General features: G+C 50.6%; 11 protein-coding genes across 11 annotated transcripts; 5 read left to right on the top strand and 6 right to left on the bottom strand.

The window, feature by feature from the left end:
* Positions 1-1316: 1316 nt before the first annotated feature.
* On the top strand, positions 1317-2036 carry TRIVIDRAFT_70330 (uncharacterized protein; the record flags this gene model as incomplete). The annotated part of the gene is made up of 5 exons (XM_014100034.1): positions 1317-1329; positions 1433-1448; positions 1516-1600; positions 1662-1808; positions 1902-2036. 5 exons carry the CDS (start codon positions 1317-1319, stop codon positions 2034-2036), a joined length of 396 nt encoding a protein of 131 aa, XP_013955509.1.
* Positions 2004-3335, bottom strand: TRIVIDRAFT_170767 (uncharacterized protein; the record flags this gene model as incomplete). The annotated part of the gene is made up of 5 exons (XM_014100033.1): positions 2004-2911; positions 2984-2999; positions 3075-3123; positions 3201-3227; positions 3308-3335. 5 exons carry the CDS (start codon positions 3333-3335, stop codon positions 2615-2617), a joined length of 417 nt encoding a protein of 138 aa, XP_013955508.1.
* A 4484-nt stretch (positions 3336-7819) lies between these two features.
* TRIVIDRAFT_223083 (uncharacterized protein) lies at positions 7820-8287 on the top strand (the record flags this gene model as incomplete). Its single annotated transcript, XM_014100032.1, has 1 exon — positions 7820-8287. One exon carries the CDS (start codon positions 7820-7822, stop codon positions 8285-8287), a length of 468 nt encoding a protein of 155 aa, XP_013955507.1.
* Positions 8288-10978: 2691 nt separating this feature from the next.
* TRIVIDRAFT_216229 (uncharacterized protein) lies at positions 10979-11557 on the bottom strand (the record flags this gene model as incomplete). Its single annotated transcript, XM_014100031.1, has 1 exon — positions 10979-11557. One exon carries the CDS (start codon positions 11252-11254, stop codon positions 11003-11005), a length of 252 nt encoding a protein of 83 aa, XP_013955506.1.
* Positions 11558-11646: 89 nt separating this feature from the next.
* TRIVIDRAFT_52024 (uncharacterized protein) lies at positions 11647-12173 on the bottom strand (the record flags this gene model as incomplete). The annotated part of the gene is made up of 3 exons (XM_014100030.1): positions 11647-11841; positions 11928-11990; positions 12051-12173. The coding sequence occupies 3 exons, from the start codon at positions 12171-12173 to the stop codon at positions 11647-11649; spliced, it is 381 nt and encodes a 126-aa protein (XP_013955505.1).
* Positions 12174-12855: 682 nt separating this feature from the next.
* On the top strand, positions 12856-14301 carry TRIVIDRAFT_209448 (uncharacterized protein; the record flags this gene model as incomplete). The annotated part of the gene is made up of 1 exon (XM_014100029.1): positions 12856-14301. One exon carries the CDS (start codon positions 12958-12960, stop codon positions 14299-14301), a length of 1344 nt encoding a protein of 447 aa, XP_013955504.1.
* A 3027-nt stretch (positions 14302-17328) lies between these two features.
* TRIVIDRAFT_192202 (uncharacterized protein) lies at positions 17329-19239 on the top strand (the record flags this gene model as incomplete). Its single annotated transcript, XM_014100028.1, has 3 exons — positions 17329-17365; positions 18040-18452; positions 18727-19239. The coding sequence occupies 3 exons, from the start codon at positions 17329-17331 to the stop codon at positions 19237-19239; spliced, it is 963 nt and encodes a 320-aa protein (XP_013955503.1).
* An 862-nt stretch (positions 19240-20101) lies between these two features.
* TRIVIDRAFT_192201 (uncharacterized protein) lies at positions 20102-22575 on the bottom strand (the record flags this gene model as incomplete). Its single annotated transcript, XM_014100027.1, has 4 exons — positions 20102-20131; positions 20235-21955; positions 22023-22343; positions 22398-22575. The coding sequence occupies 4 exons, from the start codon at positions 22573-22575 to the stop codon at positions 20102-20104; spliced, it is 2250 nt and encodes a 749-aa protein (XP_013955502.1).
* A 372-nt stretch (positions 22576-22947) lies between these two features.
* On the bottom strand, positions 22948-23536 carry TRIVIDRAFT_78442 (uncharacterized protein; the record flags this gene model as incomplete). Its single annotated transcript, XM_014100026.1, has 4 exons — positions 22948-23159; positions 23223-23307; positions 23362-23406; positions 23462-23536. 4 exons carry the CDS (start codon positions 23534-23536, stop codon positions 23131-23133), a joined length of 234 nt encoding a protein of 77 aa, XP_013955501.1.
* Positions 23537-23912: 376 nt separating this feature from the next.
* On the top strand, positions 23913-24500 carry TRIVIDRAFT_51996 (uncharacterized protein; the record flags this gene model as incomplete). Its single annotated transcript, XM_014100025.1, has 1 exon — positions 23913-24500. The coding sequence occupies one exon, from the start codon at positions 23913-23915 to the stop codon at positions 24498-24500; it is 588 nt and encodes a 195-aa protein (XP_013955500.1).
* Positions 24501-25344: 844 nt separating this feature from the next.
* Positions 25345-26828, bottom strand: TRIVIDRAFT_91098 (uncharacterized protein; the record flags this gene model as incomplete). The annotated part of the gene is made up of 3 exons (XM_014100024.1): positions 25345-26451; positions 26528-26633; positions 26694-26828. The coding sequence occupies 3 exons, from the start codon at positions 26702-26704 to the stop codon at positions 25654-25656; spliced, it is 915 nt and encodes a 304-aa protein (XP_013955499.1).
* Between the last annotated feature and the right edge of the window lie 25 nt (positions 26829-26853).

Below are 26853 nucleotides of genomic sequence, written 5' to 3'. Positions count from 1 at the left end.
CTGGACACGAGTAATCCATTTTGGAGACATGGGCATGGATGTGCGAATGAATCCGGAGCGTGACTCGCTGGATTCCTTCGGCTCTCACACCGACACAGATACTCTGGAGCCGCTGGGAGAAGCTCGGTTAACTTGGATACCCGTGCTCTGAGCTTGGGCGGCGCGCTTTTTGGGAGTCTCCTTGCTATGGTGAAGATGACGTAGCTTGGCATCAGATATCTTTTCAGGCCAAGATGAATCGCCAGCTGGACAATTCCACATCTGGACAAGTGGACTTGTCAGGCCATGGAGTGTTTGCCGAGGCGGCGACTATTCTGCTGGGGAAAGGGACCCCCTTAAACCGGTCAAAGGAATCAGGAATCAGCACATGGATAGCATCGTAGCCTTTGAAGGAGGGTGTCAAATGTGTGGTTGGCAAGTTGGTTAGGCTGCCATCAAATTGGGGGCATGTCGAAGCCAATCTTGGATACATGTGACTGTCCAAACAATCTGGATGCCTGCGTAGGTGATACAAGCAATTTAATTGCCAGATATCCTAGGCAAACCCCCTTTATAGATAGTAGGTTCCTCATTGTTTCTATACTTGTCTCTACACTTGCTCGTGACCACGCAACGCACCAAACCGGCGGCTGGGTAGGTATGTAGCATCATCTCGCCGAATTTGACGTCAAGCCCAAGCTAGCGCCGCCTCTACGGAGCGCTGCTGAAGAAAATAAGCAGGCACCCGAATTAGCATCAGCATTAGGCCCCCTGGAATCTGGCCCTGCTGCAGCCTCCTATACCGGGCCTCCCTCGTGCTCCTCCTATCTGAGCTTCCATGCTAAGATACCCCCAGCGGGCATCAGAACTGGCGGTAGACGCCCTGTACAGTAGCGTTGATAGCAGCCGTTGACCTGAGAGCTACTGCTGTTGTGGTGGGGTTCGCTGGCCAAGTCAAGTGTCGCCTCCCGCGAAGGCCCGCGGCGGGGAACGAATTTTAGGCGCGGATTGGTCAGGGTACCTCGCAGTGACGTGAAAATGCGTGCAAATGCCTGTGCTGGCAGGTCACTGTACCTGCACCTGCACCCGTCTGGTCTGGTCTGGTCTGGTCTCGCTCGTTCACAAACGAAACGAGGGGCACGGCTCAGCACAGCTCAGCATCCCATAGAATATCCACAGCCATAAACAACCCACTCCGCCATTTTCCTTCTGCATTTACTTCGTCCAGTCGCGGAAACTTTGCATCTTCATCTCGCCGGTCTCTTCTCTTCTTCTCTTCTCCTCTCGCTGCTCTTCTGCTCCTCGCACTCGTCTCTACACACCACATCTCGTCCACCATGTCCTGGCAAGGTCAGCGCTCCTCTTCCCCTGATCCGAGAATAACCCCACCTTGACCTCAAGGAGCAAGGAGGAGCAAAAAAATGATAGCTACTGACACACCTCGCAACCGCAGCTTTCGTCGATACTAGGTGCTTTCCATCTTCCCGCGCTTCGGCTGACGATCCGAACCATCGAATGCTAACTGCGGGACTATAGCTTGGTCGGTACCGGCAATATCGCCAAGGGTGCCATCCTCAGCTTGGCTGGCGACAGCGCTTGGGCTACGTCTACTGATCTGACGGTATTATCACACTGACTGCCACCCTGGGGTCATGCGGTGAGGCTAATGGTAGAAAATACAGATCCAACCCGCCGAGATGAAGGTCATTGCCGATATCGTCAGCAAAAACGCGGATGCTGAGGCCAAGGCCTACGCTGAGGGCCTTTACATTGCCGGACAGCGCTTTGTCCTGACCCGAGTCGATGAGGGAGACCTCTACGCCCGAGCCGTACGTCCACGATCCCGCTCCGCGTCTTCCGCATTCTCATTATACATGTACACACACTCTAGTTGGGGCTATACTAAAGATATTTGGCGTTAGGGTCGTGAGGGTGTTGCCATTGCCGCCTCCAAGCAGGCCATCGTTGTCGGCATCCACAGCGAAACCACGCAGGCCGGAAACGCCACCCTCGTCGTTACTGCTCTCGCCGACCACCTCAAGAAAACCGGATATTAATTTGACCATCGATAGATGAGTGTCAAAATAGCATAAAAATTCAAGGTGTCGAGCAGTAGTACCAGAGCGTTGGATGATATAGGGGGGGATGGGGGAGTTTCTGTGGGAATATTCGCAACTTAACTGCCATAGTTTGGGAGGATAGAGACATCTTCTCGACACAGACAAAAAAATCAGCATTTTCAAGTCTCATCACAAAATGGCTCTCCTAACCAACTTGCGTTGCCCCTTGACGTCAGAATTAATCTTGCCTATACCAAGCTGGTTCAAAGTGATTCTTCATGTTGGCTATCAGCTATCGCTAATCAGCTTGTATCATAAACATCCTACCTAAGCCTAGGCCTAGGCTGATACATATATTTTACATTCCATCAGTATTGTTACATCGTTCAGTCTCCCTGAAAGCCGCTGTTCAGTTAACGCCACAAACGCCGATGTCGCTGCTCACACGAGCTAAGTTATTACCAGCCCTTGAGCATCTTCGCTATCATCACCCCATCCTCGGATTCTCCAGCATTTCAACGTACAACCAGATCATGACATGGCAGCTGTCATCGGAGCAAAAGCGCACGTGGATATTAGACGGGCAGCTCGGCGTTGCGGCGGCCCAGACCTATCCGATCTGCGAGAATGCCGATGTAGGGCCCGATCACAGGCAAGCCTCGGGCGAATCCTGCAATCGTGCCCAAGAAATCACCAAATAATATGGCGATTCCATACGCTTCTACTATGAAGCCGATAAAGGTCCATTTTATCAATATCAGCGTGAGGCCTGCAAAGAATGCGGCTGTGCCTTTTGCTTTCTGTTTCCGGGCGAAGAAGAAGAATGTTTTTTGAGGACCGATGATTATCGTCAAGCCGATGAGGAAGAGGATCTATTCATTAACGGAGGACTTGTCAGCTCGGTCGTCGGTTCGCAAACGGAGTAGAGAGGAGAGAGACTGTACATTTCCCATCGCAAGCCTGCAAAGACGGTGTTAGCCAGATGAAACGCCTCCAGCATACTGCGTAATAAAGCGCTCGGGAAAGGCAACTCACATAGCGCGATCAAAGAATAGCATCACTCCACCGATGAGGAAGAGACCACCTGAAGCAAAGCGATCTCGTCAGATCAAAGCGCCCTGATGCGTCGAAGCTTGTGCTATAGACAGGTCGCATACCTACCGCCAGAGCAGAAAACCACCCCAATCTCTATTACACGAGTCAGCATGCCATCGGATCACTACATGGGACAACCAGAGCTCGCGTGAGGTCTTCTGCAGGGTACATACTCTGGTTATCAGAGAGCCACATGGACATCTTGGCAAGCTGATGTTATTCCCCTCCTTGTGAAATAAAATATGATATCGTATGCGGTTTCTGAGTTGTCGCGACAAAGCCTCGGGGTCGAAAGGACGGGACAGACGGCGCGGTATTAGTTCGTCGAAGAGATGAAGAGGTCAAAGATAGCGGCGGCAGTACAGATTCACCTGGATTTACCAGAAATTAGGAGATGAAGCTTCCCTTGTCTTAGGACACCATGGCGGAACGCGATTGGGGGGCTGTCTCTCACCTTATCGCGCATTAGGCTTAGCGCAAGGGTCTTCGGAAGGTACCTGCGCGGGCAGCGATTCCTCGATGTCACGCTGCTTATTTGGTGAGGGAAGACGCTGCTATATGATTGAAGTTATTGTGTTGGTTTCAGTAAAGATGGACTCGTGATGAGGCAGATGCGTCATTATGAGATGCCTCGAGAATCGAATCATCACGACCGTTGCACGCACTTGTTGTGTCTAGCATTTCACTGCCAAGATGTATAGCTTGGTGTGTCAAACAAAGAGTCTTGGCGAGGGTATCAGACAGACAAAGGGGGGTTTCAGAGGAGATGTCGGTTGCATTTGAGACTGCTATTGTTACCTCGATGCTTCGTCTCTATAATCTCATCACTGAGACGAAAAGAATCCTCTTCTTTCTCGACAGATCATGGTTGGATGATGAGCTCATGTGCTCAAGGAGGCGCTTCACACCACGCCAACATCACTAACACTTACCTAGTGACAGTTTTCAAAATACAGACAGTTGCAAGCTTCTAGTTCTACTTGCGCCATCATGCATCCTCATATCAAATCACCTGACCAGGAAGCTTTGCAGAAGTCTGCTGCATCTCGTTCGACTTCTACGTTGTCCAGTGCCTGCCTGATAGACCACAAGAGAGCAGTGCCCCAACAAACACACCAGTTGCTAGCCTTCTCGCATGAATAATATATTAATCCCAACACATCTCGGGAGCTCATCATGAGTAATGCTATTGTAGACTCAAGTGACCGCGGATAGGGGCATGGTGTACACAACAAATCTGCCTACTCTCATCACTAAACGCCCGTTTCATGACACCAAGTGATGAATTAGTTGACACAACTCTGCAATTGACCGGCGGTCAATCTGGCGGTCAATGATTTATGTTTTTTTCCGTCCATGACCACCAGTAGAAGCCGCTAAAACATGGGAGACTTCACCAAAACGATACATCTCATTGGCGTATTGAGCCGGGACAACACACGAGATGCAACAAACCAGACGCTGCTTACTAGTCACGGGCAGCCACAGCACCTGTTGGATTTGTGTCAATTCACTCAATCTTTTCACTCAACAAGATGTGCTGAAAAGATCTATTTAATACCCCTAGTATCCCCATTCCAAATCCCTCTCGAGTAAATACGGCTTTATATTATCACTCCATTTTACAGATTATTACAAAATATGCATCACAATGGGACTCAAGTCCTCTCTACAAGGCCATTGAGAATGAATTTCTTTGGATTCGCTCCCAATATACACGAGAACTTCTGTAAGTCCTTCCATCAATTCTCATTCAACGCTTCCATCACGACCCTGCCGACTGATCACCGTATTTATTAGATGGCCGTCCATTCCCAGTCTCAAAAGAGAGGTGAAACATTGACACTCTTCTTTGAAGTACGCTTGATGGTTTGTATAAGCCCACCTCTCCGTGCAACACAAGCAGATTGATGACGGGCACTCGGAAGCTAAGTCCAAATCGCACAGATCTCGACTACAAATCACTTTTGTCGCGAACACCACAAAACAATGGTGTCTATAAGAGCACCCGCGACGATTACTGCCCAATCGGCTTCCCAGGAGACCTAAAATGGGAAGTTGAGACCGATGTGCTGGCGGACATCATGGCATAGACCGAGATCAAGACCGAAGACTCCATCTTAGTCTATACATCGCAAAATGTTCTAATTAATCGTCTATATAATAACAACAGTTTGCCTATCTTGGAGGGAGAGCCGTTTACCAACGTTCTTTGGTCGCCCAACACAAACGACACTGAGAGAGTAGAGTCCAGAGACGCGCCCGTCTTTATATCTGGCAAACTCTCACACGAGAATGTAGGGTGGGTTTCATTGTCCGTCTTAACTGCGCTCCTCCAATGCCCAAGATACTATGCTCATGACGCATCATTTCAGATACCATTTCTCCTGACATTGGCTGAGACCGTCGAGATATTGTGGCATAAGCAACTTGGCAACTGTGTTCTGCCCTCGTTCGATGTGGAGTTTTGGTGGTCGCACAATGACCCTCCCTCATCTTTGTCTTCTTTTCTTACCATCAAGCACAACTCTACGAACCCAACTTCACCAATTCGTTCTTGCTTTTATATGGAATATCGCTCAATTCCCAACATCTGCCTTTCACATCACAGGATACCCTGAGAGAGCAGACTTGTAAGAGTTACAGCTATGTCAGCAATCTGGATACTATTTTCCTTGGTCAATCATCAGACATCATCTCTGTCGATTAGCTACGCTTCAAACGGACGCAAGGCCAGTTTGTGAGATTACAGAATGGCCGTCGTATCTCTTACGAACCTATGATTTGCCGGCTCTTCAACCGAGGCATTGTTACCTTTACACGCCCCGCCAAAAGCAGCGATATGTGTCTGCCACCATGGCAGCCGTGGTTGAGGACTCGTGTCCTTCAAGGCAGAACATGCAACCTCACAAGTGACCTATACAAATAGAACACTGCTTTACAAGTTCAACAAGTAGGATTGACTTTACAATACCATGAAATCTCAGCTGCTAACTAACTTGTCCAGAGAGGAACCCTACGAATATGGAACATACACTGGCCACAAGATTACTCGAACGAGTTCAGGGCGCCAACGGATCTACACGCTATCAAAGCCTGCCTCAAAGGCTCCCAAATTCATTCAATCAAACGAACTATATTAGTGCCAAGCTACGTTCTATGTTGGAGAGACTAGAAACTTCGACATTCATTCAATTGTAGCGGTGTCATGCATCCACCTGGTGCGTGGCAAAGAGGAATCGCAAGCATCGCACACAACGAATCAGTCATGACTTGTCTATGCAATTACGGCCAACCTCGCACCTTTTCTGTCTCAACTCCCTACAGCACAGGCCTTTGATTGCAACGACCGTATATTGAGATGAATTGATGAATTCCGTGGACAAACCACAGCACCAGTCGGAACCTTTGCAGGTGCCCACGAGCACTTTTCTATACCGACGACAAGAAACGATGATGGCATTGTGTACCAAACCCTACAAACCAAGTCCTTCTGACGTAGCCATTGTCTTGCAAGAAATGGGTCACCTCGAGCAGCTCGAGCAAACGCATAATGTCCGTCAGAATATTGTTCACGCCAGACATTGTGGACGAATTTATTATGAGAACACTGGACGCAGCTCCCAAAGTTCTCTCAGTCTCTACCGCTGCCAGCGACTCACACTTGATTTTGAGCGCAGCGTGTCGCTTTCAGTAGTCTACATCAACCTAGTAATGGATGAGCGGGGAGATATACAACCTGAGGGTGGGAACCACCTCGCGCAGACGCAGAGTTGAACAACGAGCCTCACACACCACCTCACCAGGGTGATACCTCTCTCTCTCACAGAGCGGTTTCGCAAACAGTCGCCTATCCGTTTTGCTCGGAAGCTTATCGGTTGAGACCAAGCAAGCTGGTTGAGAAAGGAGCTACAAACCATAATACCGACCGAAGCCATCAAAAATGGCCACGAGTATTCTTTTATATGCAATTACATGCACGAATAGCGGCAGAGATACCGACAAGGCGTGGGATGCTTTTTCCATTGCCTGGATCAAGATGAATGACAGAGATGGCGATACACAACGTATGGACCCAGACCCGACCAATTCAATACATAGAAAAGCTGTGCACCACCCCTGAGGCAGGCCTAGCCATGGCACTGGGATGGCATTCCAAGGTGTTTCTCTCAGGCTTCTGTTTACGCGATCTCAGATGGAGAAACCAATATATGCTGGACACCTGATTTTGAGACGTTCGTCATTCTTAATGAAACTCGAACACTTACAGGGTAAAGAGTTGTCATTTTTGTTGACACACCATGGATCCAGCAGTAAGTATGATTCATCTTACATCCCCTTGTCAATGCATGTAGAATGAGCTGGCAGTTCGTCCAGTTAGAATTTCGACGTGATCTGGTCATCAAATTAGTTACTAGCCAAGACTGACTTTTCCAAGGATAATTCCTCTACATTACAGATGGCGAGCTTAACTTTCAATCTACCAACGTTGAGCAAGTATCATCTCGGGACACACTCAACAAAGACCTCGACTTTGTCATCTACAAGGATGACAAGTCTCACCTATATACTCTGGAGACTCAGACAGCAAGTCCAAGGCCAAGAGTAGACATCGTATAGCGCCCAGTTTCTCACTAAATGACGACTTTCGGTTGTTATAAACACTAGAAATCCCACAATCTTATATGGACTCAATAACACACATTTTGAAGGCTTTGGAGACAGAAAAATCCTCAAATGACTGGACGCAGTTCACGGATCTACCCAAGGTGGCTTTGGTACAAATTCGAGGACAGCAGCACGTCCTGTTCCTGAATACACCCATTTTTAACATTTCAGATGAAGCCATGGTCGTCTGGACTACCCCCCAGAACGCGCAGATCGACGACGCCGTACGTCGCATGAAGGCCTTGATGCCTGACAGAGTAATTTTTCTCATTCACTCTTGGGGACGCGGAGCTAGGCATGTTCAAGCAACCCGAATTGCACAGACTACTCTCCTCAGCATCAACCCATTTTGCACCAAACAGCAGCTCGTGGCCATGGCGAACAAGCAAGCCCAGGCCGTCTTCCAAGATCGCAGCCCAGCGGCAGATCCGTTTTCACTTTCATCTCAGCTCAGAAGAAAGAATGTGTTAGAAGGGTTCTTGTGACTGGAATTCCACAATTTGCAGCCCGGTCGTTAAAATAGATCTTGACAAAACTACGAGATATTCAGAAGCGACATTTGGAGACCAACGCAGACCTCAACACAAACTATTTGTACAGCAGTCATTTGAATCTAATCGAAACTCAGTAGCTCATCTATATGCGCACACAGGCCATTCTGCTGGCTGAGCTCAGCCAATTTCGTGGTTAACGATCAAGGAATTTGCTGCTGCACCTCTATCACAACGCCACAAAGCTGCATCTCCTCTATAACTCCCAAAACTCCAAAGTACGGCTTGTGGGTATAAGCTGTAGCAGCTGACCTGGGGGGTTGGTCATACCATGCGCTAATAGGAGTCAAATCCTTCCTGAAACTGATGGCACTCCTCCGAAGCTGATGGCCCTAATAGCCCTACCATGGAGAGAGCTGGCCAGTAAATAGTAAATGCATTACGAATCCCAACACACTATTCAACGGGTAGACATTACGTCTCTTCATCTCCCAGCAGTTTACGCTAGCCCAATATCTTGGCTCACGAAATTGGCCACATCCTGGGTCTTCGCCACGAGTTCGCCATGGAAGACAAAGGAGAATAAAAACACTTACGTGTTCTTTTGGGAAAGGAGAACCCTCAATCAATTATGAACTATTATAACGACCTACGATTACTGCAGCGGATAGCATGATGAGACAGCTGGGGGAAGAGAGCTAAAGGACCTCTTGGGCGAAGGTATTGAGGTTTCAGGTGACCTCCGAAACCAAGAGCTTGGGTCGCCCCATGATCTGGATGAAGATTTCGCGCAGTGTGGAGGAGAAATTACGAGGAAGAGGAAGCTGGGTTATGCCTAGTTGAACTGAAAGACTGGGTTCTCGACACCCTGACAAGTAGAATCGAAGATGACTGCACACCTGAGATTGCAATAAATGAGCGTGAGTTACCTTTGGTCTTTGACAGTCTTGATTGGCATCCGATCCCATTCATACCGGAAGTTGAAGACAAAAGCTAATTTTGATAGTGCCCAAAAACATTCCTGGATACATCGCCCACCAAGTACGAGGTCTTTAAGAGTCTTCTCCAGCACGGCAGAGACGGATGTAATGCAGATAGAAACGTCATCAGACTCTAATGACGCCCCCGAGGTGTTCCATGTTCATTTTCCAAATTATCGGCTACAGCCAACAATGGAGTTGAAACCCTGCAGAATATGAGGGCTGGTGCCCTTTGCTCAACCTCCCAATTTTTCGGCTCTGTTCATCGGAGACATAAAGCAGTTTGGCCCTATGGCAATTGTGGGAGAGTATCGCGATCAATGCCTACCAACTATCGAAAGAGAAGCTTTCGAGGTGCACGTCAGATCAGTTTTCGCCCTTTCGGACAATAGTCGTGCATAAGGAAATGTTCATGAGTGGGCATGCGGCTGCCCCTATATCACAGACATTAAGACAAGCTACGGTACGAATGGATGCTATTTTATTCGGGGTTGTGTTTACTAATTGGCTCGCAGACTAATGTATGTTTCGATGAAGATGGCCGGTTTCCACATATTGACTGTGCGCTCAACCGATATGCCAGGAGCAGAGGTCGAAGCCGTACGCCTCTTTTCTGATGCCACATCGGAAGCTCAGTAGTTCATTGCGAACATAAACATCATGAGTACTGGAGTGAATCTACACGACGCTTGCCGTATTGGTATTACGGCAAGCAATCACTTCAATCCAAAGACCACTTTGCAGATCCACGGCCGATTAAACCGACTAAAGCAAAACGGCGCCGTCAAGTGGTACAACCTTTTAAAAGCTCCTTTCATGATCACCAGGGCCCGGTGTGGGAAATGAGTCAGCTTTGATGACAATGAATCCCATTCCGACTTCTTGAACCCAAACTGGAGCGTCTTGATCACCCAAGTACATCGGCTCAAAGCACTCACCTGTGCCCTCAAGACATTAGAGCCATGATAATTATACGAAAATACAATCTGACTTTGGATGGTATGGGACTTGCCACAATGGTGTGAGGTATATCTCTGTTATCGAAAAGGCTGCCCACAGTGCCTCCCAATCGACACTTCAGATGGAACGAAACTTCAGATCAAACCAATCCTAGTCTTTCCAGGCTCACTAAAATCTTGCAGTTGCGAATATCACTCACTCAGCATTCGAAGTGACAAATTACAAAAGCAACAACGTTGTCAATCCGGGCCCACTCAAGTCTCTTGATATTCACCTTTAAACAATTCTTTGAGTCCCATCGGGAGTATGAAGGCGCTAGAAGGATTTCATTCGAGCCGAGGCAAGCGCTTGGGGAATTCATTCGTGCTTTTACGAATTGAGATGTTTCGATGCAGGAACTACAGAGCCTTCGGCAAAGACCTCAAGGACCAAGGTACTCATTATCAAGAACAGCTGTGTTGAATTCCTCCCGAAAGCCATGCGAAAATGCCATGGGTTCTTGTGTCTATTTCTTGGGCATCCTGACAGATTCACGGAAAGCAGTCGACCTACAGGTGCCAAAAGGTGAAACAAGACTCCTATACACAGCAAGCCCAAGTCATATATACTCTCCCGCAGAAGTTGCAAAATCGCCACTTATCTCAATGTTTAGAGCATAAAGTAAGGAAACCTACCCAGCCGTGGAATTACAATGCTCTGCAGCAGCTTGAGACCATTTATACGACCAACATTCCGCTGGCGTTGACATTATGCTTGAGAATGATGTGCTTTAAAATACCGCCATTTGGATACGGTGGCGAGAAAAGAGGCTGCATGACGCGGGTTCATATCGACCATCTCCCCGCTGGATCTGCCATTCAGCATTGACGCAGAAGTCTCGACACTCGCAGAGGGTAGCCTTTAACAGCACTGCGATGGCTGGACCGCCATTATGGACCTCGGGAGAAGCGTTCACTGCTTCAGTCTTGTGGAAGCAGTCATCCGGCCAGCCTTTGTCGATTGGAATATTTGTGCCCGACATGATGGGGCCGAACGGCCTCGTCCAGCACCTCAGGGCAACCTATCGATACATTATGTAGTGATCTGGAGACACAGTCACCCTAGACCCAGGCATGACTTCACCGTCGACGTTTCGTCAACACACATCGAGTACTTTATGTACGTATACAGGCCAGTGGTCATACAGAAGACACAGAAGAGAGACAAGAGTCCCAGCGAAATAGATTGAACTCGACTCAGCGCAGACAGTTCCAAATGTCTCTGAAACGACATCTGACTCACCCACGGTTCAAAAGCTTCAATACTCAGGGAACCTCTGGAAACCGAAGAAAAATCGGAAATGATTCAATTGGCTTTTCATACCATCTCTATTACCACAAATATTACTTTTCGCCACCATCGCCCCCAAAAGCTCTATTTCTTTACGCAGCAATTCCCATCCTTGATAACCTCATCTGCCAAATCTTTCATCTCGCAGCTTGATGGCTCCGGCTCCAGTTCGCCAAAATCCTTAGCCAGGGAATCGCAGAGAGTGGCTAAGCTGATGTCTTTGTCTGAGAGGCCCTTGGGCACATGCGTTGTCCAGCGGATGAATGTCGTATTATAGACCTGTAGATAGTTAATTCTTCATATACCCTTATCATATCACTCGTTGTTTCTTTAGTCATTGTATGTGAATCATGCGGAATACTCACATTAGACCACTCAGGATGATGATTCCAGATCTTGCACTGCAGCGAAACAGCCGTCATAAAGTCCTTCACAAAGCTCATCATCAGCAAATGCCCAAAAGTCCTGGAATCCAACCGTATACACACCCACGTCTTGCCGAAGTTCTTAAACTTAAAACTCCGCTCCAAAGCCTCTCCATTCGCCGTCAACGTCCACCTGCCGCCATTCGACACAAGCAGCTGGTCAAGCTTGGGAGATTGAGAGGACATGAATCTAGAATGTCTGATGCTGGAGCTGCAGCTGGCGAGGGAAATGTTCTTGTAGGAGATGAGCAGGGATGAAAATTTAGAGCGGGACATTTCTTTCTTTCTAAGTAAATTGATGGAATGAGATTTTGGTGTTTGTGATGGATTATGTAGGTTTTGGTTGAGAGCTGTTTAGCTGGGATTCGGCTCAACTAATGCACGGCTATTTTTTTAAGCTCACTCCAGGGTATGCGACGATAGGCTCTCGCTCTATTGTGTAAATGACATCAAAGCCTCAAACATTCTTCTATTTAATTTCTGCCCACTGATATCCATTGCTCTATTCAACCATCTGACAATCTCTCGGTATGTATAGATACTAAATATCGATCATCTTGAATCCCCGCATCAACAGCTGATATCGGTATTCGGCCCCTGTACATGCAAAACCCGCTCCACAACCTCTAGCTAACGGTGCCTCAAAAGATCTTTTGTAGGATTGCATTTAGCCAAGATCCTGTTCGGGTAAGTGAGTGCGCCTAAATCACATTTCCATGTATCTCCATGTCATTGATACTCCTTTTGTAGGATTTCCCCAGCCACGCGGTGCGGGTGCTGGAACCGGGTTGTGATTAAGGCAAAGAAGCTATAAAAGGACGTCTTGCAACCTGTCACCGTCAAATGTAGTCATCGTTCCTTTGCCTTTCTGTATACTGCTATCTGTCGAATTGGTTTGGCTCAGCACTTTCTCGTATTCTCGTATTTCTACAGTCAAATTGCCGGATAATCGTCCCGAGCTGCTGTCAGAATGCGCGTCCCTATCCAACCCCCTCTCTCCTCCTCACACATTGCTTCGGAGCCTCCAGTCGAGGACAGCGAGACGTTGTCCCTAATCATAGCGGCGCTGCTAATCCCCGGCCGCGGAGAGCCCATTTACAATGGAGCGCTTGCCATTAAAGGTAGCAAGATCGATTGGATCGGCAGCCATTTTAATATCCCAACCAAGTATTCGAATATCGCGCCAAGGCAAGTTCCCGTTCTGATGCCGGGCCTGTGGGACTGCCACGTTCACTTCACAGGGCTGGACGTCATTGGAGGCCTGAGCTCACTCAGCATGTATCTCCCAGGTTACAATGCCTTGGGCGGCGCCGTCACGGTTGATGATCTGAAGACGACGCTGATGGCGGGCTACACATCGGTGCGAGAGCTGGGCGGATACGGAGGAGATCTGTGGCCTGCCGTGGAAAACGGCCCCCTCATCGGCCCCAACATCTATTCAGCAATTGCTCCGCTGTCCATCACGGGCGGCCATGGCGATGACCACGCCTCGCCCATCAGCACTGTCATGGCTGCCATGAACTGCGGCGGCAGTCCTATTGGTGTATGTGATGGTGTTGACGACTGCGTCAAGACGGTTCGAAAGATGGTACGACGAGGCGCCCGTTGCATCAAGGTCTGCTCCAGCGGAGGTGTCGGAAGTCTCAACGATGACCCGGAGGACCGCCAGTTCTCGGACGAGGAGCTCAAGGCCATGGTCGAAGAGGCGGCTCGAAGCCGACGGGCGGTAGCCGCTCATGCCATAGGCAAAGCCGGTATTCTGGCTGCACTCCGAGCTGGTGTCAAGTCCATCGAGCATGGCATGTACATGGACGAGGAGGTGGCTGACCTCATGCTCGAGAAAGATGCCATTTTCGTTCCTACGCAGCACATTGTCCGCATTCTGGCTCGAGACTACAGTGATCAGCTGCCTCCTCCGGTCAAACGCAAGCTCCTTGGCATCTATGACAAGTCCAAGGACGCATATAGATTGGCCATTAAGAAAGGAGTCAAAGTTGCTCTAGGAACCGACATGACCAGTAGCGCCAGGACATCTGCCCTCTCCCACGGCAACAATGCGCACGAGCTCGTGTACGCGGTAGAGCTGGGTATGACACCACTTCAAGCGATTGAGTGTGCAACAGCGAATGGACCGGAGACACTGGGAGGAATGGCGCCCTTGAGCGGGCAGCTAAAGGTGGGATATGATGCCGATATAATCGCCGTTGCTGCGAACCCGCTGGATGATGTCCGAGTCTTGACAAACACCAACAACATAACGCACGTATGGAAGGGCGGCAAATTGTTCAAGAGCCGGCCAAAGATGTCGACTTAGACGTCTGCTCAACTGCTTCATAAGATATGAGTTGACCATTATTTACTTCGAATGCTTGTAAATCAACGCTCGACTGATTGTTATGTGTGCTATTTCCGGCGTGTAAAGGCTTGCTGTCATGCAATTGGATAGCCGTGTTTGACATTACGCCTCGCGAAAAGTTGCCCACTTGTTGGAAGATGAAACTTGTAGGAGAACATGTCAATGCAAAGCTCGACTCTAATCCCTATGCTGCTTTGCATCGGAGACCATTGGTTAGTTAGCTGTGTGCGAATACATACAATTGCCGCTCATGAAGATTGGGATTTTCCACATAGAAATTGCGGATTGCTATCAGATCCGCGTCGATTGATGGAGTCGCGTGGCCAGTACATGTAGGTAGACATCGTATCTACTACGTATAACCAAAAGTCACCGAGGAGGAGGCTATTCCGTATCGAGACCACAGTTTCCCGAGAGAGATCCGGCAAAACGGGACTTGCCGAAGGACCTTGGCCGGAGATAGCAACCACATAGCTGTCAGCCTGCCGAGTCAGAGTGGACTGGCTGGATCACACAAGCATAAATGAATGCAACTATGTAATCAAAGGCCGAGCTAATGCCTGATGGGGCAATTTTTGAGCTTACTACTTGTAAGGACTCCGTACAAGCACACGTCGAGAGCGCAGATACGGAGTATAGCCCAATGCGTTGGACCAGCACTGGCGTAATTTGGAAACATCCGAGGTCCTTGTTCCTCACTTGAGGAGCACGAAGCACGTAGGGTCGGGGTAGCGGCGTTTGACGGGCCTCTGACTGACTTTGCCAGCAACACACTCGACTCGCACTCCATCCATACATGCTTGGTGTAGTACAACTCTGGCATCGTTGGGAGGCCAAGATTGTCTCAAGCGGACCAGTTCTCGATCTGAACTGGGGCCGGCCAGAGGCGACAGAGTCCACACCATTGCCTTGTCTGGTGTCTGGACGAGTAATCACGGCCCTAACTGTGGCTACGGAGTACAGTAGTCTGCTTTGTGCGAGTACGGGGGCTCGAGAGCATTGAGGGTGCTTGTATTAGTGATCAAGGGCGCGTTTGTTTTGACTACGTGGGTGAGCATCAGTAGTCGAGAATAGGTAAGCAGTAAAGCGAGACGCGGAGGCCCATTCAAAGAGCTTTGACGCGGTCCGCTCGAAGCTGTTTGCCTTTTCTCTTCGTCTTTGCTCAGCGGCCAGTGGTGCCTTGCCCAGGCTCGGAAATAAGCTCCTCATTCCAGCTTGTGTCCCCCATGCCAGTCGCCGCGGGCCATGTCATCACGTAAAAAAGCAAAAAAGGAACATGGGCCGTGGACGAATCAGTGCCACCTACCAGACACCCCTCCCGAGGAGGAATCGTGACTCGTATTGGTGAAGAAGAAGAAATCGGAAGAAGGCTGCTGACTGTGCAAACAGGCATCCAATATGCACTGTGTGTGCGGCATCGTATGCGGCACAATGCTGGCACTGTGTTCTGCCCTCCTGCGCGACTACCTTCGTATACATCAAGGTGGCGGAGTTTGCGCTGGGCTGCCCCGTACTGGAGCGGTACTGAAAAACTGGAGCAAGCGTTTACCGCTTCCGGAGGAATAAAGCGAACGAGGCCCCATTTATCCGACAGCGAAGAGAATCCACTTCTTATCAAACATGACTAATCTCGCTAGTCCTGATGGGGCTAATCCTGAGCACTGCTGACAAACCCGAGGTTTGACGTGATGCAGGTGTCGGCTTCGATGCCGGGTTCTGTCAAGGCCGAGGCGCCCGCAGGCGTTGACAAAACAAAAGAAGAGGCGGCTGCCGACGTGGCTGATTTGCTAGTGCTGTACAGTAGGAGTTAGTAGTTGGTAATAGTTGTTGACCTGTACGAGTAGTGTTTGTTGTTGTTGTTGAGGTACCAAGTGAGGAGAGACGCGTTTGTGGTCTTTGCCTCGGCGGTTCGGTGATGTGTGCTGTGCTGTGTGCTGTGCTATGCTGACTGGGAAAGAAAAGGTCAAGGTGTACTCCGTACTGTACATAGATAGTACATAGATACGTAGGCACTAGACATTACCGGATACAACTCATCCTGCAGTGGACATTTAGTAGTACCGAGCCGTCAATATTACACCGTACCGTGCCACTGGCTCTAATACGGCTTACGGGATGTGTGTGCCAGAAGCACCATTGCCTTACTGTGGAGGACCAAAGTACTCACGTACTCGTAATGGTAATGCGGCAGCCATGGTACGGCGTTACGGAACAGCACAGCACAGTACAGGACAGCCATGTATCACTCCCGCAACTGATACCCGGCGCAGTGCTAAGATAATACGGCCGAGTACACGGCGGCGACCTGGCAGTGATGCGAAGGAGTAGTTGCAAGGGGGTCGGGGTACGTGGCTTGCCGTGGGAACTCTGCAGCCCATGCAAGTCTCTGTTGAGCCGCTGCTGAGAGCCCTCAAGTAGCCGCAAGTACCCCTCCATCTTGATTGCAGAGCAACGCGACCACAGGCAGCAACCTTTGGTACTTGCTGGCCCCATGCCTTGCCTTGCCTGCATCGGTTCTCCGGACATTTGATGCTCAGTCACGTCTCTTCCCGCTAGTGCCAACCAGCACTCCTCAATTACTACCTGGGTATTACCCAACCTTTCCGTGTCCCGGAATCCGATCAGTCATCACCAAGCCCCATTCACTCGTGCGTGCACAACCCAAGCAAAAAACAGACCGCAGAGCAAAAAGGCGAAACTGGAGAAGCTGCAGCAAAAAAAAAGAAGAGAGAAACAAGACAGAAAAAGTCCGTACTGTACGGAGCCTCGGAGCACAAGCCCGCCAGCCACGCCATTTTCCCAGGGAATCCCGCCACGCCGCCGTTACATAATCCCGTCGCATCCAGTTCCAAGAGCACTTGGTTTTTCCATGTTTCACGTCAGCAATTCTGCCCCCCTCTGAGTAGTCATCAAAAATCTGCGAAGCTCAACCTGCCTCTTCTCGCTCTTTAATCGTCCCGGATGCTGAGTCAGAGTCCTCGAGCAATGCAGAGCTCTCCCGCCAACGGCGCAAACACGCAAGGTTAGTTAGCAGTCCAGTCTCTTTTCTCTCTTTCTCCTTTGCTTTGCTTTGCTTTGCTCCCATTTTCCGCTTCGACTTTGACTTGAGCTGCCTCTGGCCTCGTCTTATTCTTTCCCTGTCCCGGCCCTGCCCTGCCTGGTTCTGCTTCCGATTGTGCGTGTGCTTGTACTTGTGCTTGCGCTTCTGCTTGGCGTTGCTGCAAAAGGGCACTGCTCCCACTAGCATCGGCATCGGCACCAGCAGCAACAGCAGCATCGCCAGCATCACCACCGGTGCGGCTGCTTGTCTCGGCCTCGTCCCCTCAACACCTGCAAAACCCGCCGGCTGCCTTCAGCTTGGCTGGCAAACCTCTCCGGGGTTTATAAATCCTACACCGTCTCATAAACGCCGTTTGGCGCGCGACACGGACGCCGACGGTCCGTATACTCGTACTCCTTTGCCATTGCCCCAGGATCCGCGGCTCTGAAAACAACAACCACACGACACCACGATTCGCTCCGCTCCACATCACCACATGCCCTAATCGCTTCCCCCTTGTCCATTCGCCTCGATTGCCATCCCATTGAACCCCTCGTCGGCACTCTTCCTTTGCTTTTGTCTCCCGTCTTCAACGCCGTCGCCCTTGCTGGGACGCCGCCTCATGACCGCTGAACTAACAGACGCTGGCTCGACAGAACAGCACCTGCGCGCACAGCTCGAGCTCCTCCAAAACCACGATTCCGCTGCCTCGTCCGCCTCGCCTAACCCGAGCGCGCGCGATCCCCGAGCTCCGTCGCGGCCGCCGAATGGATACGACGTCCTGGCGCCTCAAGACGTCTCCCGCCCTCACGCCAAGCTAGACGCTGAAGCGCACATCCACCCCGATCTTCGAGCTTCTGTCGGCCACGCGCCCGCTGCCAACATGATGCCCATGGTGCCCCCCGCTGGCCACAGCCCTGGTCCTGCCGGTCCTGGACCTTCGGCTGTGCCGCTGGCCCCCGCGCCGCCGCAGCAGATGACTGTCGACGACTCCAATCCCGCTGACGGCCGCAAGGCGAAGCGCGAGCTGTCGCAATCCAAGCGCGCCGCCCAGAACAGAGCTGCACAGGTGAGTTTGTTTGATTTTTGCCTTTGGCCCTCTTTCCAATTCGCTGGTGATGGCGTTGGCGCTGTTTGGCTGTTGCTGGACAATGGTGTATTGGTCAGCAGAGGAGGCGACGCCGGCAACGCCCGGATTGATTCGCATGACTTGCGTCAAGCCATTGCGCATTGCCATCGCGTCTCAGCATAGATGAGCTATCCGCCAGCGCTTGGGTTGAGCCCGAAACATGCCCGGTTGACATCAATGGCGTCACAATTGCTGACTAGTGTTGTTCCTACAGAGAGCGTTCAGACAGCGCAAGGAGGGCTACATTAAGAAACTGGAGCAGCAGGTTCGCGACCTGGCCGACTTGGAGCACTCGTACAAGTCGATGCAATCCGAAAACTACGCGCTCCGCGAATATGTGATCCACCTCCAGTCTCGACTGCTTGACACCCAGGGCGAATTCCCTCCGCCCCCTCCCAACGTCAATCTCTCGCAGCCGGCAGCTGGCGCGCCTCCTCCACCTAGCGTCACTGAGCAGCACCACCAACAGCATCAGCAGCACCACCAGCCGCCTCCGCCGCCGCAGGCTTCCAACAGCAGCAACTCCGGCGTTGGCACCCCTCTCGAGGCCGTTGCCCAGGCTGTCGCTGGCCTGGCTGCCCAGGAGCAGATGGTCGAGCGGTCGCAAACATACCCCAGCCCGCCTTTTAAGACTGACCAGCCTGGCGAGCAGGATAACAACCCTCGGCCCACGGCAGATGACTTGAACAGGCCATTGAACCCCGACGAACGGCCCGGCCAGCCCTAGGAATGGAATACCCGAGGCTGTTTTTGAAAACTCTCTTGGTGATCAAGAAAGCGCTTGTCAGTTCTTCCCCCCAGCTTTTGGGGTGTTTTCCTCTTTCCTTTAAGGGTTAGTTTTGTTGGTGGCGTTGAGGGACCTCATTGCGTTGTATGTGCAGATATAATCCAGACGCAGCTTTGTTTTGTTTGCCTCCTATTTTCTCTTTGTTTTTTCTTAATAAGGAAGGGGGGTTAAATCGATGGGTGGGCGTTCCGGGAGAGACCTCTTTTGTGTTTCTAATATCAATTATCTTCCCCCTTTTCTTTTTCTTAGTATTTTTTTTTTCTTTTGTGTCTATGTCCCTCGATCCTCTTGATGTCTCTATAGAGGGCGCGTCCTCTCCACGGTCGCGTGAACTTGGTACGGCTTAGCAAGTTTATAACCCCCTTTCCTTTTTTGTCTTTGTCTTTCCTTTTCCTTGTCTCTTTGTTTTTGTGTTGTGTGGGATTTTTTTTTTTCGTGATATCAATGGGCTGTGGAGTGATTGTGTGGATGTACTGGTGAGGGCGGAGATACCGAATGTAGAAGAGATTTAAGAGACAAAATAAAATAGGAGATGGCTGCTTATGAGATACGATATGCATAAAGCTTTATAGTAGAGGCGGGCGAGTGCTTTGGTGTGTGCAATATTACTTACGATAACATGCAGGATGGATTGCTGAAAGTAATGGTGGTGGGAAACACAATGTCTCTTTTTTCTACTTTTTGGGTGTGGATGTTTGAAGATGGAAATTACCCGAACAAAAGGGGAAAGAAAAAAAAAAAAAGGACTACCAAGACAATGAATAATGAGAAATTATCAAATGACTCTCCGACCCAAACAATTTCACGCGTACGAGTTGCCCATGTCGTGCTCCTGCAGATATCAACAATGGTTAGTATAAAATAACTTTGAGAAGAACCACAACAACATAAAACAAAGGGGCCAAAAAAGGATGGGATAAAAAAAAAAAGCTCACCTTGATGTACTCCGCTCCCTTTTCCTGATACTCCTCCCGCGATATCGCCGCCGTCTTCCACGCCGACGACCCAACCCACCCAGCCGCGCCCTTCCAAGCATCCAGCAGCGCATCCTCAGCCCGACGCACCATGAGCGGCGAATCCGCCGGCAGCAGGGCCCTCAGGCCGTCCCGCACGCGGTCGTCAAAGTTGCGGAACAAGGTGTTGCCGCCCGTGAGGAAGATGTCCTTGAGGAAGTCGTCGCGGTTGGGCAAGCTCCCGAGGCGCTGCGTGAGGACGTCGCCCGCAATCTCGATGATGCCGGCCTGGTCGACGCCGGCGATGGAGGGCCGGAAGACGACCTCGGGCACGCGGATGCGCTCGACGTTGAGATGGATCTGGTGCAGCTCTGCCTGAGACGCCGGGTCGATTGGTCGCGGGCCGCGGGTGAAGGCGTGGAGCAGAGACTTGGACCATACAGTCTGGGCCTCCTGGGTGTTTTCGTAGGTGAAGTTGGGGTCGTACTTGAGCAGATCCTGCTCTAGCGTCTTCAGAGTGGAAGCGAGATCCTCCTCCTCCTGCTCCTCGTCGCTGTTGTCCCCCACCGCAATCTGGCGATACACGCCCCAGTCGTCGTCGTTGGCACCAAAGTTGTCGTCGTCGCCGCCGCGCCGCCTCTTCTTCGTCGGGTTGTCGGATGCGAGATTGGCAATGCTCTTCATGCGGATCTGGGATGCGAGGGACTTGCGGTTGCCCAGGTCCTGCTTCAGCCTATCGCGCTCCTTGATCTTCTGGAGCGTGTCCTGCAAGGCTTGGTGCTTCTTGTCAAGCCATCCATCTAGATCATTCTCACGACGCTCCTGGTCAAGCCGCTCCGCCTCAGCGACGCGGGTCTTTTCTGCCTCCTTCTCAGCCTTGGCACGAGCCCGAGCCTCGTGATTTGATTTGAGAAGACGTTGCTGTCGCTTCTGCTTTATTTGTGCCTCATCGAGCTCCTCGTCCGGAATGTCCAAGAGACTAAAATCCGGCTGTTCCTGTTCTTCTTCAGGATCGCCCCCAACATCCTTGGTACGGGCCTTCTTGATCGACTTCTCCAGCTCCTTGATAATCTTCTCGAGCTGGCCCTCATCTTTGATGTCGTGGCTGTCGAGCAGCCGCCGCGTTTCCTTCTTCGTCTCGTCGGTTATCCGACCTTGGAGGTTCTTGTAGTATTCCAAATCTTGTTCCTTCTTGATGAGTTTCTCGAGTCTCATCTTGGCAGCCTGCTCCTGTAATCTTCTTCCGCTCTCCTTTTTGCGCTCTGCAATACGATCCAGCTCTTCCTGGCTCTTTTGAACGACCACTTCCTCTGTAAAAGGATACTGGATGACAATGTCTCGATCTTCCAAGCCTGTCCAGTCAAGATAATCGCGGATCTCGCCATCATAATCCTTTGAGACATAGAAATGATCCTGAATCATGTGCTCTGCTTGTGAGGAGTTGAGTTTACCAGTAAAGGCAGGGTACTTCAACCTAATCAGCTTCAGCAGATACTCGGCATTATGGTAGCCACCCCAGTTCAGTCTTGTGGCTTGCGAGAGAAGCGCTTTCGAGTTGTAGACTGGTATTATGTGAGTAGATGTATGAGAGGAGGACACGACAAGTCCCGTCTTTCCCTTGTTGTGCCTGTACGAGAAAAGCGAGTCGATACCGTAGGCGAGGGACGGTGCGCCGTAGCATTCGAAAATAATCTCGGTCATCGCTATACGTAGATAAAAAAGTTAGCCGCTGGGCAATCAATCTTCCATCCAAGCTTGGATTTGACTTGCATTTTCTTGAATAAGGCAGGTTTGCGACAGCTTCTGTCATGACCACCGGCACATCGATGGCGCCGCTGGCATCGTTCATGCCCAGCTTCAGAAAGATGTAATCCAAGACGTGCTCTGCCACATCCCAGTTACTTATAATGCCGGTGCCGGCTTCGAATGCGTTTCGGATATGGCCTCGTGCCGTCGTATCAGCATAGCAGTCCGAGCCGGCAAAGGAGAAGGTCTTTGCAAGTTTTCTATCACGGTACTTGGCCATGATGGGCGGTATGTTGATCCGGGGCGCGGACTCGAAGGACCATCCTGCTCGAATGGCGGAGGATCCTGCAGATTGTCAGCCCCCCTTCCTTGGTCTTCCGAGTCGGTGCGACAGCTCACCATTATCTATCACGATGGCAGCGCCGCCGGGCTGCTCCAGCGCTCTCTTGCGGCCGTCAGTCTGGGGCTCGATGAACTTTTCAAACTTGGTTTCCTTGACGGGGAATATCTTGGGCGGCGGATATGACTTTTCTTGAGGCGCCTGCGGCACTCGATCGTCGATCGCAGAGGGAGACATGATTTCGTCGGAAGGGAGTTATCGCACGAGTGCAGGATGTAGCTCTCACAAGGTCTAGGCAGGGACCATGTTGGGGTGAGAGATTCTGGTGGGCGTGGGCGGATTTCGATGGGTGGAAGACGTCGAATGATGGCCAATTGGAGGTTTTGAAGACGCTGCCGAGCTTGAAAAGGTTCAATGGATAATCGCGAGGCTGCAAGGCTGATGACGGCAAATGCATGGGCGCGGGTCCATGCCGCTAAACGCAAGCGCGTCGACGTTTCTTTCGGTCGCCTCACGGGCTTTGAGACAGGCGGCCCAAGTAGCAGTACATGCACGGCAGCATATAAAGAAAGACCTTCACAAATGGGGGCTGTCCAAGTGCTCTGATAAAATGCCGATTTTATGTAGAATCTTTAACGTATATTCTCCCATTTAGAGGGATTTTTTTTATTTCATTTTTTTAATTCATATTCATCGTACACATGTTGATATCTTGAACGCAGCTCTGCTTTCCCTCTATAACCACCAGCAAAATGTCATACCGTAAACACCAAAGACCTTTACATTATCACCTTATGAAGGAGGCTTGAGGTTATCCGTGGCTATTGCATACAATTAGTATCGTGGTAAGAATAATCAATCATCGCGCTCTGATATCAACTCACCTTCAAGATGAAAGAGGACATTGGACTGGTAGTTCTTAAACATCTGAGCGACAAGCTCCACGTTCATGTTTTGAACATTAATCTCCTGCGCCGCATGAGTAAACAGCAGTGGGACACGACACATGGGATTCCTTCTTACCTGGAGGCTCTTGTTCATGACGACAATGGCTTCATTTAATTTTTCCTGCGCTCATTAGCGAAACCCTGGTGCCAGTGGAAGTACCTGTAGATGGCCATACGACGTTTGTGATGATGCGCGACAGTAGTAGATTCTGCTGGTGTTCGTGTGGGCTCTCCTGTACTTGAATGAGCATATGCGAATTTACATATGCATGCACGAAGATTATAATCTTACCATGATATATCAAGACTGCTTATGCAGCGCTGTGATGGTGATTGTTGATGAAATGGAATTACAAGCAGGAGGGGCTTTCAGTTTAGCACTTCCGTCTGTACTTTGTACTTCAGGCGCTACAATGTCCTCGGTGAGCTCAGCGAGAGCATCACGCCCATGACTAAGCAATAGTCCAAGGCTAGGAGGCTCTGACCTTGGCCTGTCGATCCCTTCATCAGTTGCCTGATCACTACGCCTCATCAATAATCTCTCCCAACGAGCATCCCAAATACTGCATTCTCAATTTCTTTGTATATTGTCTTCTCTCTGGATTATATACCACGTCTCATCTCGCCATGGCCGCTCCAACAGAAGCGCAGCTCGCGCATATCCAGCTGCTCGAACAGCTCGACATCCACTCCATCCACAAGAACTTCCGCAACCCCAATTGGAAGCCCAACCAGCGACGAAACAAGAACCTCAAGGCCATTGTAGGCGACGCGTCGAAACGAGAGGCTTCTGCCCTTGCGACACCACAAGACGTCAGCGGCGATGCGACCCCAGCCGCCGACGACGGCCTCTCGACCAGCGGCACCTCGACGCCTGCCACAAGCAACAGTGGAAACCCGCCGCCAAATCTTGCGCAGGCTTCGCGTAGTCTGTCGAAGCTCGTGCTGGAGAAGACGTTGAAGCCGCCTGTGGGAGGAGCGGGAGCGGGAGCGGTGTCGGCCCCAAACGCGACGTACACAAATATCGAGTCGGCTCCTTCATTAGCTCACTCGAAGCACTACTGCGATATCACGGGCCTTCCAGCGCCCTACCTGGACCCCAAGACTCGACTGCGGTATCACAACAAGGAAGTGTTTGGTTTGATCAGAACACTGCCCCAGAGCTCTGCAGAGCAGTTCCTGGCTGCTCGTGGCGCGCATACGGTGTTGAAGTGAGCGCGGCTGGACAAACGCACGAGTTTGAATACGAATAGCACATCGCAGGCTTTTTTCCAAGAAAGGGAGAATTCACCAAGCACAAGGGAAGGGCATTTTAAAATCTATCGCAACGGCGCACCATGGGTTTGTTTATATTTTACACGGGCTTTCATCTGGGGAAATAATGTTGGATCCACAAAGTCAAGCCTCAACTATGCACCTCCCGCCTTTCGGCAAGAGGATGGCAAATGACGCTCCGGCTTAATCGGAATCGCGAGCTTGTTCTTTGCCCTGAACGAGTACCGAAAAACGTATGGAGAAACGTCTCAGTTGCCAGAGCTAGTATCGCGGTGGCTGTCAGGGCAGGTAATGGTAGCATGAATACGAAAACGGTTAATGCTCGAATTGTTTGTTGCTGTAGCTGTGCATTGATTCGTCTCTTTAGCGGGAGAAGAGAAGAAGCCAAAGCAATTTGGTTGTATATCCATCAAAGAAGCGGATTTGGCGTGGTGAGGATGTTCTTGGATGCGATAGTTATGACCTTGAATCAAAGGCCAATGGTCGAGTCACTTGAAGTCTCGACGGCTGATCGCTTTCACATTCCCATATCCGCCACGCCTTGCTCTGTATGAACAGCGCGGAGCTGTTGGTAGCATTGGGGAAGCAAAAGAGCGATGGATCCAGGGCTGCGAAATTTATTGCAAGAAAATATTCCGACGAAGCTCCAATTCGCTTACATAATGAGGGGTGGGTGGGTCACTAGCATGTTTTATTAAGGTACGTGTAAATTAACTATTAGGTAGGTAGTGTTGCATCTGTGTGGCTGAAGATCATTCACAAGGCCAGAAAAAAAAGGCTTAATGTTAACCATGGAACTGACGTTGAGCTGTATAAAGTATATGTCTAGGGTGTTCGCAAAGTTCGTATATATACAAAACATTAAAGAAGGTCATGCTCACGCCACTCCCCCCCAACGCCGGTTGATGCCATTGCCATGTCGGAGGCTGCCGCAGCTAGGCCATAGCTGACTATTAATCTAATCCTTCTGTTTTTTTCTCATCTCATCAAGTGTGTGTATTTCTCAAATCGTGCCTCCTTTTCATTGTCGGTTTGAAAAAATGTATCATCCCCATGTAGTGTGGTTCAAACAAGGCGGGCGAACCAAAGCTGTTTACTGAGCCTTCTTGGCCTTGAGCTGGGCCAACTTCTTCTCACGGCGTCTCTTGTGGGCCTCGGCACCGGCCTCAGTGTCGAGCATGTAGTCCCACCAGCGGAAGCTGGAAGCGTAGTTGCCAATGAACTTCTCGTGGTGCATGTCGTGGTGGTCGGCACCGGCCCAGACAGGCAGGAAGTGGCGCAAGCTCCAAGGGAAGTCGTAGCCACTGTGGGCGTCGATGGCCTGGAGAAGACGGAGGGTGATCCAGACATACATGGTGAGCAGGTGAAGCTCGCCAGTGATGGCAAGGAGAACGACGGGAGATCCAACAACACCAATTCCGAGCAGAGCGGTCTCAATGGGCGAAGCATACTCAGCAGCCAAGCCAAAGGGAGCAGAGTACAGGTGGTGCATCTTGTGGATGCTCCTGTAGAGAGGACCGTAGTGAAGAGCGCGGTGGAACCAGTAGTGCCAGGTGTCCTCGAAGACGAAGAGGATGGCGATCTGCCAGGCCATGGTGAAGAGCGAGGGGAATGGAACACCGTAGTCCATGCCGAAGTAGGTGGCGACGGGGTGGAAGAACCAGATCTGAGGCAGTTCGGCGGTGAAGTGGCTGATGAGGACGATGGAGGCGCAGTCCCATTGTTCCTTGAGGGTAGGGATCTTCTGAGACTGAATCTTGTATTTGTGGAAGTAGGGGATCTTGTCCATGATCATGAAGGGAATGCAGCGGCCGAAGTAGATGACCTCGTGCATGACGAAGCTGAGGATGCCGGTTGCCAGAGTGTCATTCTGCATGAAGAGGTACCAAGCCTGGAGAGCATTGAGTTAGTCTTTATTCTCGGTTTCGGGGTAGAGAAGAAAAGAAAAGCAGAGGATCAAAACGTACAGCCCAGAGGCGCTCAAAGTAGTTCAGGTGAACATTGTATTTGCCAACTTCTTCGAGGACGTTGAAGTAGCCCTGCGTTTGGTTCAACGCGGTGAAAGTCGCGCTCCTGTATAGAGATTGCGGGTTAGTAAAATTGGCGGGCCAATTTGCAGCGCGGCTCACTTACGCCACGTCCATGATTGCGGCCCAAATTGGAGAGATGCTGTTCAGATTCCTTCCAGGCTTGCTGAGGGGATGGAAAAGAAGGGAAAACTCCCAGAACAAAGGAGAGGAGACTGGTGTAGATAAGGAGATGAGCTTGAGGATGGACAAGCGTATTAGGGGAC

Source organism: Trichoderma virens (genome assembly GCF_000170995.1).
Source record: "Trichoderma virens Gv29-8 chromosome Unknown TRIVIscaffold_72, whole genome shotgun sequence".
NCBI classification, from domain to species: Eukaryota; Fungi; Ascomycota; class Sordariomycetes; order Hypocreales; family Hypocreaceae; genus Trichoderma; species Trichoderma virens.
The sequence above is the reverse complement of the archived record's forward strand: the minus strand, read 5'-3'. Positions and strand labels throughout refer to the sequence as shown.